The sequence below is a fragment of the Parasteatoda tepidariorum genome, chromosome 6, assembly GCF_982258835.1.
Source record: "Parasteatoda tepidariorum strain Cologne lab strain chromosome 6, Ptep-v5.0, whole genome shotgun sequence".
Classification (NCBI taxonomy): domain Eukaryota; kingdom Metazoa; phylum Arthropoda; class Arachnida; order Araneae; family Theridiidae; genus Parasteatoda; species Parasteatoda tepidariorum.
Window position 1 is genome coordinate 45,286,536 of NC_141760.1, and position 19,873 is coordinate 45,306,408.

Genomic DNA, 19,873 nt, shown 5'->3' on the forward strand with positions numbered 1-19,873 from the left:
TTTGTAACAAATGATAAAAAATGTTTATGAGGTTTTCCTAGACAGAGCAGCTTTATTTTATTGCTAGAACTATCAGATAAATTTTACAGTTATGTTAAAGGTTATTATATCAAGAACAAATAAATGAAATAAAAAGTTAGGAATAATTTAAAAATATATTATATTAAATTTTTTTAATTGAATTAGTAACAAATGAATCTATGAAGACAATTACTAGAATTTCAATTATTTTTAAATCATAAAAATGCTATTTAGAAACCAAGTTACCAAAAATTTTTATAATAGTTAAAAAATACCATTTTCGCAATGATATCATTTTTATTATAAACAAAACTAAACTTTTTTTCACTGTATGAAAGGAAATAAGAATACAAAAATATTCTCATACATAAGTTTTTATCAATTTTTATAAGACATGCTTTAATTTTTTCTGTATTAATTATTTGTTTATTTACATATACCAAATAACCAGTAACAATCTGAACAAAGAATTTTTCTTGTTTAGTTTTTTAAGCTATATTTTGATTAAAAAAAAAGCTTAAATTATAAAGTAAATCCAAATATTTTTTACGTTGAACATACTTTCTACTTGATTTAATAATATTTTTGAGAGCGTGGTAAAGAATAAAAGACAGACAATAATCAAAAATATACTTTAATAATAATAAATATATAAGAAAAAGAGATTAAATGTGTATAGCAAAACAGTGTAGAAAAAAACTACAAATAAAGCCAGTACATAAAATTATATTAGCTTTTTTCCCTTTAAATCTTATTTGATTCTATAGCTTTGATCGATCAAGGGCTAGTCAATTTCCCATTTCTTTCTTCAAGTTTTCAGCTAACTTATCCAAAAATTCAAAAGTGTTGAGATAATCAGCTCTAGTGACACTATAAAAAGAAAAGGAGTATTAAATAATTACTTATCCATGGGTTAATAATAGTTTATTAGTTTTTAAATAAATAAGAGGAGCATTTATAAAAGTGTAAAATTCTTATTAAAAAAGTACATTGATATTTCATAGAAAAATAGTTTTTAATTGCTAAAATACATTAATATTTTTTATTAATTTCTACAGTACATTTAGACTGTAAAAGGTAATTTCAGAAATTATAGAAAGGAATATAAACATTTTAATAAAATAACATAGAATGCCAAAATGTCTAAAGTGATTTAACTTTATAAAGCTTTTTTCATAGATACAAGAGTGCTTACAGTGAAACAAGCAATTTCCATCTCTTTTTCTAACACTAAGCTATGGTAAGAAATAAATTTAAAACAGCAGCCATAACTTAATATTATATTAAATTTAACACTTATCTCAAATTAAATATTTGACCTGACTCAGTAATTAAAGTTACATAGCATAATTTTACAACTGATACACAGTGGAAACAAATTCAGAACATTTTTCTTGTGATAGCAATACAAACAAAAGGAGAAAGTATACATTTCAGGAAAAACTGAAAATAAAAAATGTTTTTTAGATGAAAATATGAGTTTCTTATACATTAAGGCTGAAAGTAGCTTGTAATTTAATTATTTTTGTGAACCATGCACCATTTTCTGCCAAGTCCACACTTTAGCTAGGCTACTTAATGTACTTTAACGGCACACAATAATAAGTTGCAGGCTAAAGATAGGTGTTCTCATGGATAGTAATGGTAACTTTTCAACTTGCAACCATTTTTTTTTATCTTGATGACATACCTTTCCTAAGGTTTGAACATCTAGCTTTCAGGTGCGTTAAGAAATGAGATATTTACTAAAAGATTGGTAACTTTTCTTCTGTAAAAACAGAACATGATGTATCATTTTGATTCTGAAATATGAATCAAATCTCATTTTATATAGAATCACATTTTCATCTAAAGGACAGTAGAAACATTCAAATTTGTTGTATATTATTATATTTTTCTTAATGCATTTGTCATTGTCCCCCACCTTCAGACTAGCAGACATATTGCAGGACTTAACCAAAGTCTGTTTCATTTTATCATCCATAAATGTAAATTTAGGTGACAGAGCAATGTAAATTGAAAATACAGTAAATTTCAAGTACATCCACTGTACTAGCAAAATAAGTGGTGGTTGGTGCATTGATCAAGTACTGTCATTAATCTCTTTCTATTTTTTTAAAATCACTCCTCCCTGTATTTTAAAACTTCTGCATACAATTACGAAATTAAGTTTATAAGAGTGATATAATATTTAGTTAAAGAAATTAATTTCTTAAAATTATTCTATTTTTTTTAATGTTACTTCAAAGTTATAGAACAAAATTGTTTCTGAATACTGTTAGAACTAATCAATTATGCTAATCTTAACTAATAATAATAAAATATTAACATTTTGACATGAAAATATCACAAAATATGTGCAAAATTAAGTTTTGCAATAAAAATATTTTTCAAATTAACCACTATTTTCTCTAATTACAGAATCTTTTTGTGCCATGGCCTTTGAATCTAATTATTCAATGGCAATGGTACAAAAGTCCCCATTCTTTCCGTATAAAAGTTTTGAGACAATCCAAACATTTGCGCTGTTTATCAGGGGATCTTGTTTTTTCATATTATATATATATATATATATATATCTTAGAGCGTTATCTCAGCTCATACAGTTTAGATCCCCTAAAAATAAAAGTCTAGTAATTTAAGACGAAATGCAAAAGGTCATCTTTCTATTATAATAAACTAAACTTTTTCAGTGGGACAACTCCTAGACATAAAAGTTGTCCAATCATCCTTCGCTCTACTTTAATATTCAATATAATTCTAAACAACTGCTGTGTATTACACTACAGCCAATTTAATTTTAGAGCTAGAAGATATGTAATCTTAAACAAATAAAAAGGAAAATTAAAAGATACAAAATTTTTTTAAAATTGTAACAGTATTTAGAAGTCAATATAAAATCTCAAACTTTTGTCAAAAGCATGTTTAATTTGAGGGTTTATGTAGTATTTGTTTTGTGCACAAACATTATAAAAAAGGAAAATTGAAAATTTGGTGTTCCAACTTTTTGAATTTATTCTGCTTTTTTATAGGAAATTATGGTAAGTTAGATACAGTTAGAAGTTTTAAAAACTAAACTTAAATAGTCATATTAAGTTCTTTTATTTGTTTAAAAACTATTTGCATTATATTTTTGAAGTTTTAAGTAATTTTTTTTATAAACATTTAAAATACGGTTTAATGTCTTGGTTTTTTTTTAAGTATTCACCTAAAAGTGATCTTGCTCCACAGAACCTAAAATAATGACTTTAACCTAAATAATGACTAAAATAATGACTTTAACCTAAATAATGATGCCCAGCAATACTTCCCAAAATGGAAAAGAAAATCCTACAGGTTTAATTATTTAACATTAATCTTCGATGTTTTCAAACTTAAAGTTGCAGGCTTATTTGTATAAAATTTTTTTCTTCTTCTAAAATACTTGATCAACATAATTTTGTCTCCGAACAAAACGCTTGGGCTAAGAAAAAAAAAGTCTGCAACAATAATAAAGTCAGGAAAAATATCTGGAACAATAATTCAAAATAAAAGACCAGAAAAATGCTATGACGGAAAGAATATATATATTACAAATAAAATATTAAATATTGGCTATGTAAAATAACTAAGTTAAAATGGCATACCCTTTCATTCCTTTTATACAAATAGCAAGATCCTTGGTCATGAATCCAGCTTCAATAGTTTCCACGCAGACTTTTTCTAAAGTTTTAGAAAAATTAGATAATTTCAAATTTGCATCAAGTTTTGCACGATGAGCCAAACCTCTTGTCCAGGCGAAAATTGACGCTAAAAAGGGTAAAAAAAATAAATATATATAAGACATAATTATCAACAATAATGGGTTTTATATACTATTTTGAATGTTAGTGCAGAAGAATCATTCATAATCCATTATTACATATTCAAATTACAAAACAGTTGAATTATCCAGAATTCAAAAGAAGAAAGAAAAAAAAACAGATGTGACAAATGACATTCAGAAAGATTTGTTATCACTTGAAACACTGCTGTTGTAAATATTAGGAAAATAAAGGCGACAGCTATTTTAAAGAGTATTTAATATGAATTTAGAAATGAAAAGAAAAGAACGACTAGAAAAAATAAACTCAAATATACAAGAAATAGAAGTTGCCAGATTACAAAAGTGCAACTCTACAGGAAGAAATAAAAATAGCGTGAGGCTCGCTGATAGCATGCTCGATTTATAACAATTGCATTTAATGATCACTTTTTCCATACATTTTAATTCATATCCAGATAATTTTGACACAGTAATCTAAGCGCAAAACTCCTACATTCTGCCAACTGTTATTTCCTCATGACAAATTTTAAAATCATTACTATTTATGTTTCCTGAAAAATTACATCAAGTAGATTATAACTAATTTTTCTTATTGAAAAATTTTTGTAAGACATGTAATTGGGTTAACATTTAATCAGTGATATTGGCATCACAAATCTCTCACATTTTAAATTTTTTTTTGCCACACTTACCATGATTCATAGTCACACGGTTTAGTAACCTCACACTGAAGCAATAAATGTTTTCACAAATGATGCAAAGTAAACCAAATCAGACCAGTTTACCATGTTTTTGATTTAAGATTAGGCATTCTAAAATATTACTGTATAATAAGGCATGAAAAATAAACATCAATAAATTTTTTTTTATTATCTCTTTCTTATTACATCACAATATAAGGAGAAATTAGCAAAGTAAAGCCTAAGCAAAATATTATATTGCACAACTGACACATTATCAGAGGAGGAGTCAGACATAAACCCTTAAAATTTTGAAGTTTCTTCCAAAAATATAAATTACTTACAACTTACATGCCATTTTCAAAAGAAACGAAGACTGTGACAAAGTTAAGATGTAGAGGAATCAGTTCCTTCTATTTATAGAAAATTCTCAACATCAGAATTATATGATATTTCATTATACTTATGTGCGGTGCACATAAGCAGCATGCCTGATGAAATAAAATTTGATTTGCGTTTGAAGTATTATTTAAAAAAAAATTTAATTCGGAATATCTAAATATTTTTACATTTCATTTATAAACATTGGGAAATTTATAACATAAACCCATAATTTCCAAATTAAAAAAAGTTGTATATAAATATTAACAGTCAAAATAACTTAATTTATATTTTGTTTCAGCTTTACATTGGCAACATTATTAAAATTAAGAAATGAACTGAAAATGCAAATTAAAGTACATCAGAAAATACTGTTCTTAGAGTTTATGTGTAACATTAAAAAAAAGAAAACTAGACAGAAATGAATTTACCAATAGGATTAGTTGAAGTTTCTTGACCTTTTTGATGCATTCGATAGTGTCTAGTAACAGTTCCATGAGCTGCTTCTGCTTCAACTGTTTTACCGTCAGGGCAAATTAATACGCTTGTCATCAAACCCAAAGATCCATAGCCTAAATAATTATAAAAGAAGTATAACTTAAAACTAAAATGTTGATGAACTCTAATAACCATACAAAGTTTACAAACACCTAGGTTTAGCATAGAAAATATAACAATATTTACAAAATCATTAACAACATCATTAAGATGCATTAACTTAATGATTGAAATTTTAAAACCTTACTTATTACCAGATTATAATTGAACATTTGAAAATTTTTAATAAATTATATTCAAAACATAGTTTTGAGTTAGAATTAATAATTTTTTTTTAATATTATGCAAGAAAAATATTTTGCCAATTCTTTAAGTAACATCATAACTGCAGCATCTTATTAATTATACAGTGAAAATAGCTAATAAGATGCTGCAGAATCATTTTATTGTGCTTTATTATATAAGTCTTTATAATAAAAATATAAAAGATAAAATAGTTATGACTGTTAAAAAAATTTTCAAACATAAGAACAAGGCTTTAGACTTTATATTGCTGTTAAACAATACAAACATTTTATTATTTTTAAGGAATTATGCTTTATTAAATAAGCCTTTATAATAAAAGAAATTAAAAAAAAATAGTTATAATTTTTAAAACAATTTTCAAACATAAGAGCAAGGTTTTAGACTTTATATTGTTGCCAAGCATTAAATTTTTTTTAAGGAATTATGATTAAAATTTTTTTTTTTTTACTGGGATAATACTTTTAGATTCTGTGGGAATGTTTTTTTATGTCTTAACGTTCTAGAATGAATTAAATTTTTGTGTTGATGTGATGATAAAGTGTTTAAAATTTTCAAAATCAATTAGCTTAAGTATTAAAAATTTGTATTCAATAAATAATTGTGTGCAGTAAAAGCTGTTTTATTTATTTATTTTTAAAAATGAAGAATTATTTCATTAATTTAAAAAGAAAACATTTTTCATTTCAAATATTAAAGAAAAAATAATAATGCAATAACCAAATTGGATTTTATCCTTAAAATATGTTTCTTAATATAATTTTATTAGGTGGTCCAACTTGCTCGATGAGGTGGATCCTTTATCCTTAGCTTAAAGGTTGTTAATTCAGTGTTCAAGTTTTTTTTCTTATAAAGTAGAATTTTTTTTTATTAGAACATTTAAAAAAAAAATGTAGAATGATGAAAAGTATGCAATTTGTCCAGCAGAGAATAATTAAACTATATGGATAAATTTTTAATGAGATGAAAATTGAAGTTGAAAAGTGGACCAGCTACATACCTAAAGACAAAATTCTCTAATAAGTTTGAGTGAACATAAAAAAATACAGTATTATTTATTTAATAATTATTGGAATATCTAGAAAAAGTTTACAGGAAACAATTATTGATGTTCTCAGTCTAAGATCTTCAACTTCTTTAGAGGGTTTATTATACTATTTAGATATATGTGGTTTCTTAATAGGGATATCCTGCTGCACTTTCAATTTAATTTTTTGTCCGACATAGCTACTAGCACTGTTTAACAACATAACCTATAGAACATAATATTGTAATATTTTAACTTCAGTTTGATGCAGCATTTATGTATTTTGCTCTTTTGTAAATTACACGTTTAACTCTTGAGACCTTCAAATATAGAAATGTAAGACAACTAAACTTGATTTTTATTTAATGTTTGACTACAAAATTTATACTTTAAAGTAATAAATATGTTTCCTTAAAGCAGGGTTGGCAGGTTTTTGACATGTGACAGTTTTTGACAGTTTAAACCATGGTTTAAACCGTCACGTCAAAAACGTCGAAAATGTCAAAAACCTATATTCATATGTGAAATTTAATTAATACATAAAATTTATATATATTTTAAAGGATAGTGTTTCTAAATATGTTCCAGAAAAAATAAATTTAAAATTTTGAAGAAACACTTATATTTTGAATAGTAACCAAAATCTTGTACTTTTGAAAACTCACATCTTTTGTAATATTATGTATTCATTTTCATGTGTTATTGAAAATCTGTAGTGATATTATTAAGAAATTTATTTATAACCAAATTTAGTGCATAGTATAGATTATACTAAAAATTAGACATTTTTAAAGATAAACATTAGCAGTTTTGTACATTAGACATCTTCTTTTAAAGAAAAATCTTTTTAATATTCTTTTAAATCTTCTTAATAATCTTTTTAACATAAGACAATACAAATTAAGTGCTTTCTGTTAAATACACAGAGTAGTTAGTGTCGATTTACAGTATATTCAGCATATTCATTTACTATGCTGAAAATTTAGTTTATCCAAATACTTGTGAATTTCATTTTGCTGAATACGATATAGTTTTGTTGAATATCTAAATATTCAGCTGTTGAATAATTACTTCTTGCTTTCAAGATATGCATTATTTGTATTCTTAATACAAGTGGCGAAAAAAAAATTAAGAGATAAAAATTGTTTTAAAATGATAAGTGTAATAATTATAAATAAATATAATAAACAATATGAATTATATTTATCATTATTCATAAAACTACTTTTAAATTCAAATTAACATATTGGATAATAAAGATATTCAGTATAACATTAAAAAATTTTTTTTATGCACTTGTATCTTGTATCAAGTTTGTATTTATACAACATAACTTGCAAGTTCCTTATAAATATTAGTTATATATGTTCCTTATATGTCAAATATGCATAGTAATAAACTTTTAATTTTCTTAAGTATCCAAAAGAAAAAGAAAAAAAAATTTAAATATAAATATTTAAACAATTTTTGTGCAAAATTTTTCTGCACATGCATTTGAATATAAATTTCTGAGATTTTAAATCTGTTATTTTACCTTAATTTTAATTAAAAAATATTTTAAAACCTGCTGATTACCTACAGTATAATTAAATTTCAATATAATGCATGGCAACTGTTGGTACTTTTGAAGTTTATATATTTTCTTGGCAAACTTCAGTTTTTGACATTTTTGACGGGTTTTTGACGGTTTAAACCAGTATTATACCCTTGTCATGTCAAAAACCACTTTTTGACGTCAAAAACCCAACCCTGCCTTAAAGTAATGAATATGTTTTCTTCACAGTTTCTTAAACCACTTCAAAATGGGTATTCTTTTTTCTCTTCTTTTTATGAGACAAGAAAACTATTTTATCACCTTCTTCAGTTTTAAAGGATGTTTGAATCGATTTTCTATATTTCATTTCCTGAGTATGGCCCCGGTCACATCCTATAAATGGACTTACCTTCCACTATCTATTATATCTTAAAGCATTTAACCTCAGTGCATTAATGAATATTTAATAAAATATCCTCCAAAAAATAGTAGAAAGGACAAACAAGAAAAAAGTTCTATATAGTAAGTTGTAAGTGTAGTTTAACATTCTTGTTATTAACCAATCACAACTGAGAATAACTTTAATTAAAAAAGAATTGACTACATAATTTAAAGTAATGAACTAGATACAATTGCCAATTAGTCTTATCTTTTTTCAGACATGCATTGTAAAGATCCACTTAATTGTAAATGATAACAATAATCATTGTTTTTAAAAACTGTCAAGATACCAATCTTTTCATAAACTGATAAATACTGATAGAATACAAAACAATAGAGAGAATCACTCATGCAGAAAAAAAGTCTAACCACAGAAGAAATTTTTATTATCTGAAGAGCACAATGAACTTAAGTCTTTTTTTTCCTTCCCTTTAATATTTATTACCTAATATCTTCAAATTTACGAAATTATAAACTTCTTTAAATACCCACTAGATATGTTTCATGAAAATAATTAGTACAATTATTCCAGAAATATGTTCTAAAGTAAATGTAAAAATTAGATTCATACAAAAATTATAAATATGATGCTCAAACAGCATATTATAAGTGATAAGTTTATCACTGATAGAAATGATTGAAACACTGTTTAGAAAATGCAACACTAAATTAAATAAAATTTTTTTCTTCATCAAACTGAGTTTATAAAATATCTTTAATAAAAAGCCTACATTTACAGCTTTTAAAGTGTCAATAAATCATTATAAAAAAGTAATAATAAAATTATTAAAAATGAAAACTATAACGATAATAAAAATTATAATGATAATAAAAACTATAATAAAACTTATAATAATAATAAAAGATATAATAAAATTATGATAAAAATATAATAATAATCAAACTCTAATTCATGGTGTATTAATAACTAGTACACAAAATTTGCAGTATTTTATACAAAATTAGAATCTCTCTAGCAGCACTTACAATACTTAAAATCTGAGGTAATATATTGAACTTTTCTTTTTATTAGAAAACTACAATTTTAAAAGTAAAATGTGGTTAAATTATGTTCAAGACACATTTATGAAATGAAATATTTTCAAAATTTTTATATATATTCAGTTACAAATTTAAAAGAATTTTTTCATTAAATTTGAAATATTTAAAAAAAATTACTGTTATTTAATTCATTTTTAAACCTTAGTGTTTGCTCAATACCTTAACTAATTTTATGTGAATAAAAAAAGAAGTACTAATGACAACCTTGAGCAACAGAATCTGATTGGACATCTCCATCATAGTTTTTGCAAGCCCACACAAAACCTCCTTCAGATTTTAATGCTTGAGCAACCATATCATCAATAAGTCTGTGTTCATACCAAATACCTTGAGCTTCAAACTTTGACTTGTATTCTCTGCATAAAGAATACATCAGGGTTAGGAATATGGCTTAATTCAATATCTAATTTAAACTGCTTCAATACTTAAGAAATTGGTTTTTATTTTACAGTAGTCAATAAAGTTTTTATGCATAGCTTAACTTTTTCCATTACAGTGCCTACACAAATTTGTACAGAATGTTCAATTCAATGCATTGTTTCCATTAAAAAACATAGAAAGAAGCCTGCTTGATAAGTAAAAAAGTAGCCACATACAAAAAAGAAAAAAATAATGGCAAGGCTATGGGATTTTTTAATTTTTGATAATAGATACTATGTAAAATTATCTATTTGTTAAAATATGAAATATATGTTTTCAGTTAATAATCACTTAGTTAAAAAAAAAAAAAATTCTAATTTCAAAAGCCCTGTTGTGGGAAATTTTTTTAAAATTACACAGTTAATAAAAAGATACTTGTTTATAACAATTAGTAACATCATCTGTTCGACTAATGCTTGAATTTTAAATTATTTTATAAAATGATTTTATATGAAGTATTTTAAGGTAAAAAATTGGAAATTAAGTCAAAAATAACTCATACTTATCATAAATTTCTTGAAATATATCTTTAAAGCGACCATCATATTTCTTCAGTATAGTGTTCTTTGTACTAAACAAAAACAAGAAAATTTTTTATATACATACATATATTTACAGTATGTATAAATATATATATACAGTTTACTCTGGATTATCTGTGGGCGGACAATCTGCATTGTAGATCATTTGCACTTTGAGGTTATTTATTTATTTATTATAATTTATTTTTTTTGTAATAATAAACAACATAGCATTTAGAATAGAAACTAAATACATTGACAGAGATGGAACTATTTTAAGAGTTTTGAGAACTACATACCAGCAAACATTCATGTTCATAGACAGGTGTTTTTTTGGTCTTGCCTTCATATGATGAATGGGAATCAATTATCTTCTTATTTTTAATCAATCACTTCAATTAATTCTTATCAATTACTTCTCCAATTACTTCTTATGATAAGTTTCATATTTAGTAAACATTTAACACCTTTTTGAATTCTTGTTAGATCGAAAATTGATAAACAACAATTAAGGGTGGTCCCTACCTAATACTTATGACCTTGAAGGAAAAAGAATGAAGCAGGGCTTTGAATAATTTATGGTTGCTATGCATGATTTCAGGATTGCAGTCAGTTGCTTATTTTTAGTTTTTTTACAGATGAAAGTTTCTAAAAATCCTGCAGGCACAGTAACTTTTTATAAGAACTTATTCGTATGCTTTGGATATTGTTTTGTGCAGTCTTTTATCACTAGTGTATGAAGTAGGGAGTTAAAAATCCACTTGAGCCTGTTATGGCTTTTTCATACCGAAATAAAAATATATATATATAAAAGAAAATGTGAAAAAAACTGCTAATAGATTGTAAAACTTATTTATATTAATGTGGGTCCTTTCTAAGTACTTTGCAGATTATCTGCAAATTCCATTAATCACGCTTCATGAACCACTCAATTCTGTAGACAATCACGAGTTTACTATATGCATAGATTCTAAAAGGTTTACAAGCTTAAATTTTATAAAAGGAAAAATTTTATTACCTTAAATATAGAGGATAATTAGCTTGTAAAGCATATTGGAAAGAGCTGTGGGCAAAATCTGTAATTGACTGGAAAAAAAATTAAAATTTAGAATTAATGACATTAGAAATTATTATTTTTTAAATATTAGTAGTATATTGTCCAAAAAAATAATTTTTTTACACAAAGTTTTAATATTAGTCACAATTTTCATTCAATGTCCTATTATGAATGACAAATATAAGATAAAATATAAAATTTCTCAATAATTTATATGTTCAAAGAAAAATTGTGAAATACAATTCAATCTTGATTTCTTGCTTGTCAAGAATCAAGAAAAAAATTAGAAATAAAAAGTTTTCATATAAACAAGTTAATAAAAAGAAGAAAAAAAATGGAAGAAAAGATAAGGAATTTCAAGGACATGATAAGATTTTTTAAGATTAAAATGTATTAGATTTCATAACATTTTCATTGCAAAACAGATATTTAAATGAGATAGGATAACATTAAAATAAAATAATATTACACATTTTCACTGCAAAACAGATATTTAAATGAGATAGGATAAGATTAAAGTAAAATAATAACAGGGTTCATTCTAAGCGGGGTTTACGGGGCGGCCCGCCCCGTATGCCCTTTTGATATAAAATATCCGCCCTATTGCCCTTTACTCCTTTTATCCCGCCCTGATATAATTGAATGCGCCCTGTTGTGTCCCCTCCAAAAAGATACCACTCTCCTGTAAGAAAGGATTTTTTTGTCCTGTCTCCCCCCCCCCTCCGCTTAGTAATACTTTTCTTGAAATCAACTTGTCTTCCCTCTAGCTCAAAAGCTACGGGTAAATGAGCTCCCCCCCCCCTCTTTACTATTTCCTCTTGAAGTTAGTAGTTTAAATAAGAGATCTTCCAAGAAGTTCCTCAGGGAATGCAACCCCACCTGCAGCTGTGTGGGTTCCTATTTTCTCTTTTTAGAAAAATTTCTTTTTCTTAGAAATGGACGTATTGCTTATTTTAAGAAACCATACTGCTATGATGACGGTCAGTAGGCCTGGCAAGAGTTTTCCTGGAAAGAATTTTTTAAAGGAAGAAATCTTGTTCACAAAGCCTGTAGACAATTTTAGGGGTCAGACTAGGTCATATAGATAAAAGATACATTCTCATGTATCTTCTGAACCCCTCTGCCCAGCTTTATTCTTTTGAAGGAAGAAAGAAATTTTTACTTTTGATTTCAAAAGTGAAGGGACTTAGACAATTAACTACGCAATAAAAAAGCTTTTTTATCCAAAAAAAAAGAAAAAAAATTCTAATTTTATAATAAACTTTTTTTTTACAATGACGCGATACAATTCTTACAATAATAAGTTTCAAGTTATGTTACATTACAAGTTATTTTAAGATATTAGCAAACGATAATTTTTATTCCGTTTTTTTTTCTTTTTTAATATTTTTCTCATTCTTTGTTGGCACGCTGCCAGAAGTATAAACATTTCCGTTTTTTTTCTTTTTCTTTTTTTACTCTTTTAAAATATTGTTTAGCGTTCTCGTTTTCATTAGAATTTGTCCCAGCAGTCGATCTTTTTATTAATTTGTTTATTTATGTTATTACTAGTGTGTGCAAAGGTATGACTGCTCCTCATAAAAGTTGAATCAAGCACACAATTTATTTGTAGATGAAGCATACTTAATTCAATTAATCGTTTTTTTCCCCTTTCTTTCCTTACTTATTATTTTGTTCGACTGTTCATCCTAATTGATACTAAATAAGATATTTTGAATAGGAAACGTTTTCATACATTTAGAATTTTTTCTAAATTTTTTACTCATAACTGAACTGACAGAGTGATGTAATTATATCGGTAAATTTAAATACGTAACTTTCCTTTATTTAATAGTATTAAATTTATTTATAGCTGTATGCTTGTACCTCAAAAATATTAAAAAAGGAAATTTATTTGAAGATACAACATGTGTTATTCGCAAATTTTTTTTCTTCTTTTTCTGAATGATCACAATGCAGCTTTAATTTGGCCGCCCATTTTAAATAGAACTAAATAAATTGATAAATTAAGAAATTGTTTTCTTTCTTTAATAGTAACTCGTTTATTTGACGATATTTTTCAAATCAGGTGTTTGATTCGACACTATCACAATTACCAAGCCGATTGATAACTCTATGTTGTATTTTCCATATATTTAAATATGACACTTCTATATTGTTACTTAAATTATTTTTTTTCTCGTTATTATAGAAATTTGGTCATTATTTTTGCGCTTATTGCAATTTCGGCTATGATCTATATCACATACCATGATGATTTGACAACGCATTGTAATATTAGATAGATTAATTTAAATACCAAACTTTTTTCATTTAATATTTTTCAGCTTTTTATTTGTTTATTAATTTATTCTTAATATCAATGTTATCGCTTTGCTAACTCTGCGTTTGTAAGATCGTGCGTCGTAAATATTGTAAATTGAATTTATTTGAATATAATGAGCAAATTTTTATTTCGATTCTTCTTAAAACTTAAAATGTTCATTTAAATACAATAAAAAGTGATGCGGTCGCAAATGAATCTTTTTTAATAACTTATTTATTTACTTTATAATCATTTGTAATTGCTTTAATTGTTTTATTTTATTTCTCTTAATCACAGGGTCCGTACGCGCCAGACTTGATAAGTCATGGAATTGTCATAGAAAAACGTAATTTTACTTGTAACGTACTTGTACGTTTTTGATAACGTAATTTGCGACATTTCCCCTTTCGAAATTGAAAATTAAGAAGGAAAAAAAAGTTTTTTTCCACACCGATCTTTATTAGGTGCATCCATACCCAGATAGAAAAAATCTGAATTGGCAAAATCAGTGTTAAGTCTCGCACTCAGGGGGCGTCGCCTTTAGGCAGGGCATAATTAGTGCAGTGACAGTGATTTATAATAGAGAATCACTTAGGCTGTTCCATGGTTATTCAATGGTACTATAAGAAAGTTGAACAGTGCGAGCGTTAGTTTCTTACACTTCAGATAAGTTATATATATTCCTTTTTTCTTTTTCTTTTTTTATATAGTATTACTTTTTGTGCTGATTTAGTATTTATCATGAAAGCAATTTTTTTTTTTTTAGTTATTTATTATTAATTTCGTTTCTTTAACATCTTAATTTATACTTCTTTTTTTTTTATCTTTTTATCCATCTTATTTATAATAATTTTTTTTTGTAACAAAAAATCTTGACTAAATGCATTTTTATTATTTTTTTTCGGGTTTTTTTTCCCTTCTCTTCTTGCAAAAGTTCATGAATTGATGAAGTACGATTTTACTTCGCTTCAATGCAGATTATTGGGTAGTATTTTTATTAAATTAAATTTTTTTAGAATGACTTAGTTTTTGAGAAGTTTTTTTATTTATTAGTTTGTTTATTTTTTATTAATAATTTCTCCGTTTATTTTTCGTTGTCTTGCTGCTTTGTTTCATATTTTAGGATAATTTATTTTATTTTTTAGCAGACTAAAATATGCGATTTTATCCTTTATTTTTTTGCTTGTACTTTGATTTGTTAGTTTCTTTTTAGGGTGATTTGATATTAAAAAATATGCCTTTTTTAATGTTTTTTTTTTTTTTTTACATAATTTATTTTTATTGTAACACTTTATTACAATCTTATTTTCCTATAATTAATATTTTAATTGATGCTCATGTATTGGATATTTTAACTGTTTATTGCGTTTTTGTGTTCAAAAATGTTCTTACATTAATTTGGACTTAATTTTGATTTCACACAGATTATTTATTTGTATTATTTTTTTAAACAACTTCGTAACTATAAAAAAGTTTATTTTCTATTATTTTTTTATTGTTGCTCTGTAAATTCCTTTAGTCTTATTTACCCTTTCCTTGCAATTATCATAGGAGTGCACAACCTGCGGCCCGCCTACTACTGAAGTGCGGCCCGCGAGAGCTACTGATCACAATAAAAAAATTTTAATCGCACTTTTGAGTCATCGCGTTTTGACACGTTCAATTTTAATAGATTCTATAGTAAACGTATGTTTAACGCGCTTTCTTTAAATTCGAATTCATCGTAAATATAAATTATTTTGTTAAACACTTATTTCCACTTTGTAACGTGATTTCAAAAATCCTGAATTTTTTATTAATTTCAATAAACACTTTTTGGTTCAATTTATTTGTGAAAATTTAATCTTAAATCTAAGTAATTTTTTTCCTTCTTTTTTTTGCTTTTCTTTCTTCTTTTAAGCTATTTTTTTTTTTTGTAGTTATTGCTATGCATTCCCACGTACTATAAAAAATTCCTATAATTTCATTACGACATGCGAATTTTATATCTCACATTCGACAAACTTTATTCTTGCTGAGTTCAGCATAAATTTAAGTAATTATTATTACTTTTTTTTTTGAATTGCCATACTTTTCCACGTGATTTTGTAACTACGATGTTATTACAACACGCAAAAAGGAATTTTTTTCTTCATTTTTTTTTAAAGAAAAGTTTATTAATAACGTTCATTGAAAAAAATGCTGCGTCATAATAAAAATGCCTATAAAAAGAAAAGTTAATGAAAAAGAAAAAACAAAAATAACAAATTGTTCTTGGTTCCTAAAACAAACCTTTAACACTGAAAATCAGTTTTCTATATTTCCAGTTATTTATATTATAGTGCAGGGAAAGAGTGATAATAAATTAATAGTATGAGACGTTCTGTTAAAATGCTGCATTATAATAAAAGCAGCTGAAAAAGTCAAGAAAAAAGAATTAAGTCAACATAAATGCTCTGAAGCAGAATAGAAAAAAGCAAAAATGAAAAGAAAAAAAAAATCGTTCTCAATTCTCAGAATTAGAAGTATCGAAAAAATTACAAAATAGATTTGTCTGATTAAAAAAAAAAAAAATTTCTTAAAAAAAAAAAGCAGTAATTTAAAAACTTGTGGCTCAGAATAAAGTAATCCAGTTTTCCAACTTTCTTTTTTCCCTTTGTCTTCTAGAAGATAAATTTGCAAGCCATGTTCAGAAACATGGATTTTAAAATTTTAGAAATTTATGTTAAAACTATTTCTTATAATAAGCAATACTATAATATAGTCAAAATACAATTTTATATTTTTTATCATATCTATACAAATTCAAAAGAAGAAAAAAAAACTTAGAAAAATACATTTTTAAAAAAATATTCGGAGGAATATTTGACTGCTCATTTAACCAACTGCATTTTTGACTAAAGTGCCAAATGCTCATTAAATCTTTAATTTAAATGCAATATGATAGCAACCTGAGAAATTCATAAGTGGTGGAAAACGTGAATTTTTAAACTGCTCACTGTTTGTTGCTTAAGTAATCATTTTCGATATAAAAAAAAAGATAACGTTTACTATATAAAAAAATCTAAGAATTAATAAAATGAAATAATAAAGTACATTACCAAATAAGTATTGAATTTTATTTTGAACTATAAGTTTTGTTTTTATTTTAGGTTTTTGTTGAAAACTTATAAGTTTTCTTCAATTAAAATATTTAATTTGAATTTATATTACTTAATTCTACATAAATTTTTTTCTTACTTTCATTCTGCGAGCATTGAAGTTTTTTTTTTATTGCATGATTTGATAAAAATGGCATTTTTTCTTTTTTTATAAGTATTAGTTTTTTTTTATTTTCAAATGAATTCTAATAATTGAACAACTTTAATTTTCAACAAATATATTATTAGGTTTATTGATAAAAAAAAAACTAGAACACTAATGTTAAAAGAAATATTACTACATTTGCCAATAACGTGTCTAAATACATGTGCGGCCCTTCGTTAGTCAACCTGCTGTGCAAGTGGTCCTTTACTCAAAAAGGTTGTGCACCCCTAAATTATCAGATCTTATATATACTGTATAAGTTAAAGATGAATGTGAAGTTAAAGTTTGATATTATTGCTGCGACTGAATTCAAGTATAAAACTTCCAGTATGTTTTATTTAAAATGACTGGAAGTATGAATTTTATTTTGCACATTTTTTTGTAAATATTGTTTTTTATGTATATACTTCAGAACTTCGTTTTCAACAGTTAAGCTTAAAAACGCAGTTTATTTTATTTTTTTATAAGGGAGAGCCAGATACATAATAAGTTTATTTTCAAGATTAATATTCATATTTTATCTGAAAATAGTTATTCTAATCATCAACTGGAGAAAGAAAAACATATCTGAAAAATTTCAGTTGTTTCCCCAGGTCTTTCAAAGGTATGTGTAAAATTTTAAATATATTTTTAGTGAACTAAGAAATATTGAGATAAAAGAAAAAAACCTCGTTTGAATTTTTTTTAAAATTTTTCAATTCAAACTGTAGCCTTTTTTTCTTGGAAAATTGTAGTTATACATTTGATAATTATAATTGTGATTAGTGATAAAAGTAAACTTATATATAATTATTCATTTTAACTATGCAAAGAAGGTTAAGATATCTGCCCTTTTTATAAAATACAATGTCCTTTTTTAAACTTGCTGCCCTTTTTTTTAAAAGTATAGTGCCCTTTTCAATTTTTAGCACCCTGCCCTTTTTTTAGTCTAGAATGAACCCTGATAATAATACACTTCAAAAATAAGAATAACAATAATTTATTAGTAATTTAGCACTTTTCAATGACTTACATTTTATGTAAATAATTTGTCACAAAATTTTATGAAACAGTCAGCTTAACAGAAGGAAAACCTATTTTATTATTTTTAATGATGACTAACAATCTAATTATTTTATGCATATTTATTTTGAAGTAAAAATAACCATTTATTTAGAAAGTAAAAAAATATTGATAAGCATTATCAAACTGGATTATACAATCATCAGAACTTTGAGTAGCAATATTTTACCTTATCAGTGTTATACATGGAGAGAGAAACTCCACCCCCATCTTTAAAGTCAAAAACTGTATACTGAAGAGGAGTAGATCCATCCGCAGGTGTGTACTTTATTTCAAGCTTTCCTGGACCAGGTACAACAAAATCAGTAGCCCGATACTGAGGAAAGTAAATTAAAACTACTTATTTTAGCGAATTTCCATCAAATTAAATTAGTGTTGCACAAATTTTTTGATTTAGATGGTATTTTTAACAAATCCTTGAATACTCTTATTACTTTAAGGTAAAGCAACCATGCTATTTCAGATTAGAATGTTAAAACTTTATGAGACTTATCTCAAATTGTTTGTATTTCAACTTCTTTTATTTTGCAATACAATTTTTTTTGTGTTACTTATAATAAAATATGCATATACAGTTGTTTAGCATTAATTATAACTTCAATAAATAATAAATAGTTAACACCAATTAACATTTAAAAGAAATAATTTAATATTTACATAACAATTGATTTTTAGAACTTCATTTAGATAAATTGGAAATACAGAAAGAAATTCGAAGCATCACTACACAGCGTAAGATATCGAGTGTGTCTGCCATAAGCTGAATGTTCATGGCTCTCACGTCTGGACAAGTTATAGTTAAAGTTTACTTCGAAAGATGGGAGCTAGGCTCGACCACTGCAGTGGTTTAACTTATTAAGAGATTAAAGAGTGTATTAATAAGCAAAGCTATAGAAAATTTAACAAATATCGAAAAATTAAACAAATAGTAGTAATAAAACAAATACAATTTCTTCAACATGCATTTAAATGTCAAAAGGTTTTCTAATCTTCTACAAATGACCAAACTGGGTTGCCACTCAAATCTGGAAAAAAATTTACCTGTGTTTTCTCAGTGCATATTATACACAACATATTAAGGAGAATGAATTACTGTACTCCTGTATGAGCTATATTGAGCTAACTATACTAGTTTTAATTGATGGAAACACTTAGAGTAAAAAAGGAACAGCTGAACATACTTAAATAATGCTATAGTAAATTAAATAGTTCAGTATAGCTAAAATATCATCTTTATATACTCCCCATTTTTTAAAAGTGGAAAATAAGGAACAAAATTCCCTGTAATTCTCCAGTTTCTAAAGAAAAACTCCAAATTTCCTGCATTTTCCCTGTTATTTTAGGTGATTTTTAAATTAAAGGAAAAAGGAAAGGTAAAAAGGAAACAGTTTAAATTGAACAACTTTTTTTGAGTTATAATCCTCATATAACTATTTTTATGATAAATGTTGGCTATTAGCGAGTGAAAAAT

General features: G+C 25.4%; 1 protein-coding gene across 2 annotated transcripts in view; it reads right to left on the bottom strand.

Moving 5' to 3' along the window:
- Window positions 1-639: 639 nt before the first annotated feature.
- LOC107456288 (isocitrate dehydrogenase [NADP] cytoplasmic) overlaps window positions 640-19,873 on the bottom strand; it is a 31,682-nt gene continuing 12,448 nt past the window's right edge. For both annotated transcript variants that reach the window (XM_043039420.3, XM_016074120.4), the window contains exons 6-12: window positions 18,572-18,718; window positions 11,712-11,779; window positions 10,675-10,743; window positions 9,957-10,108; window positions 5,319-5,459; window positions 3,648-3,810; window positions 640-891 (exon numbers count right to left, since the gene is read on the bottom strand). In XM_043039420.3, the coding sequence (XP_042895354.2) occupies window positions 810-891; window positions 3,648-3,810; window positions 5,319-5,459; window positions 9,957-10,108; window positions 10,675-10,743; window positions 11,712-11,779; window positions 18,572-18,718 (822 nt within the window). In that variant the 3' untranslated portion in view covers window positions 640-809. The remainder of the gene's footprint in view (window positions 892-3,647; window positions 3,811-5,318; window positions 5,460-9,956; window positions 10,109-10,674; window positions 10,744-11,711; window positions 11,780-18,571; window positions 18,719-19,873) is intronic.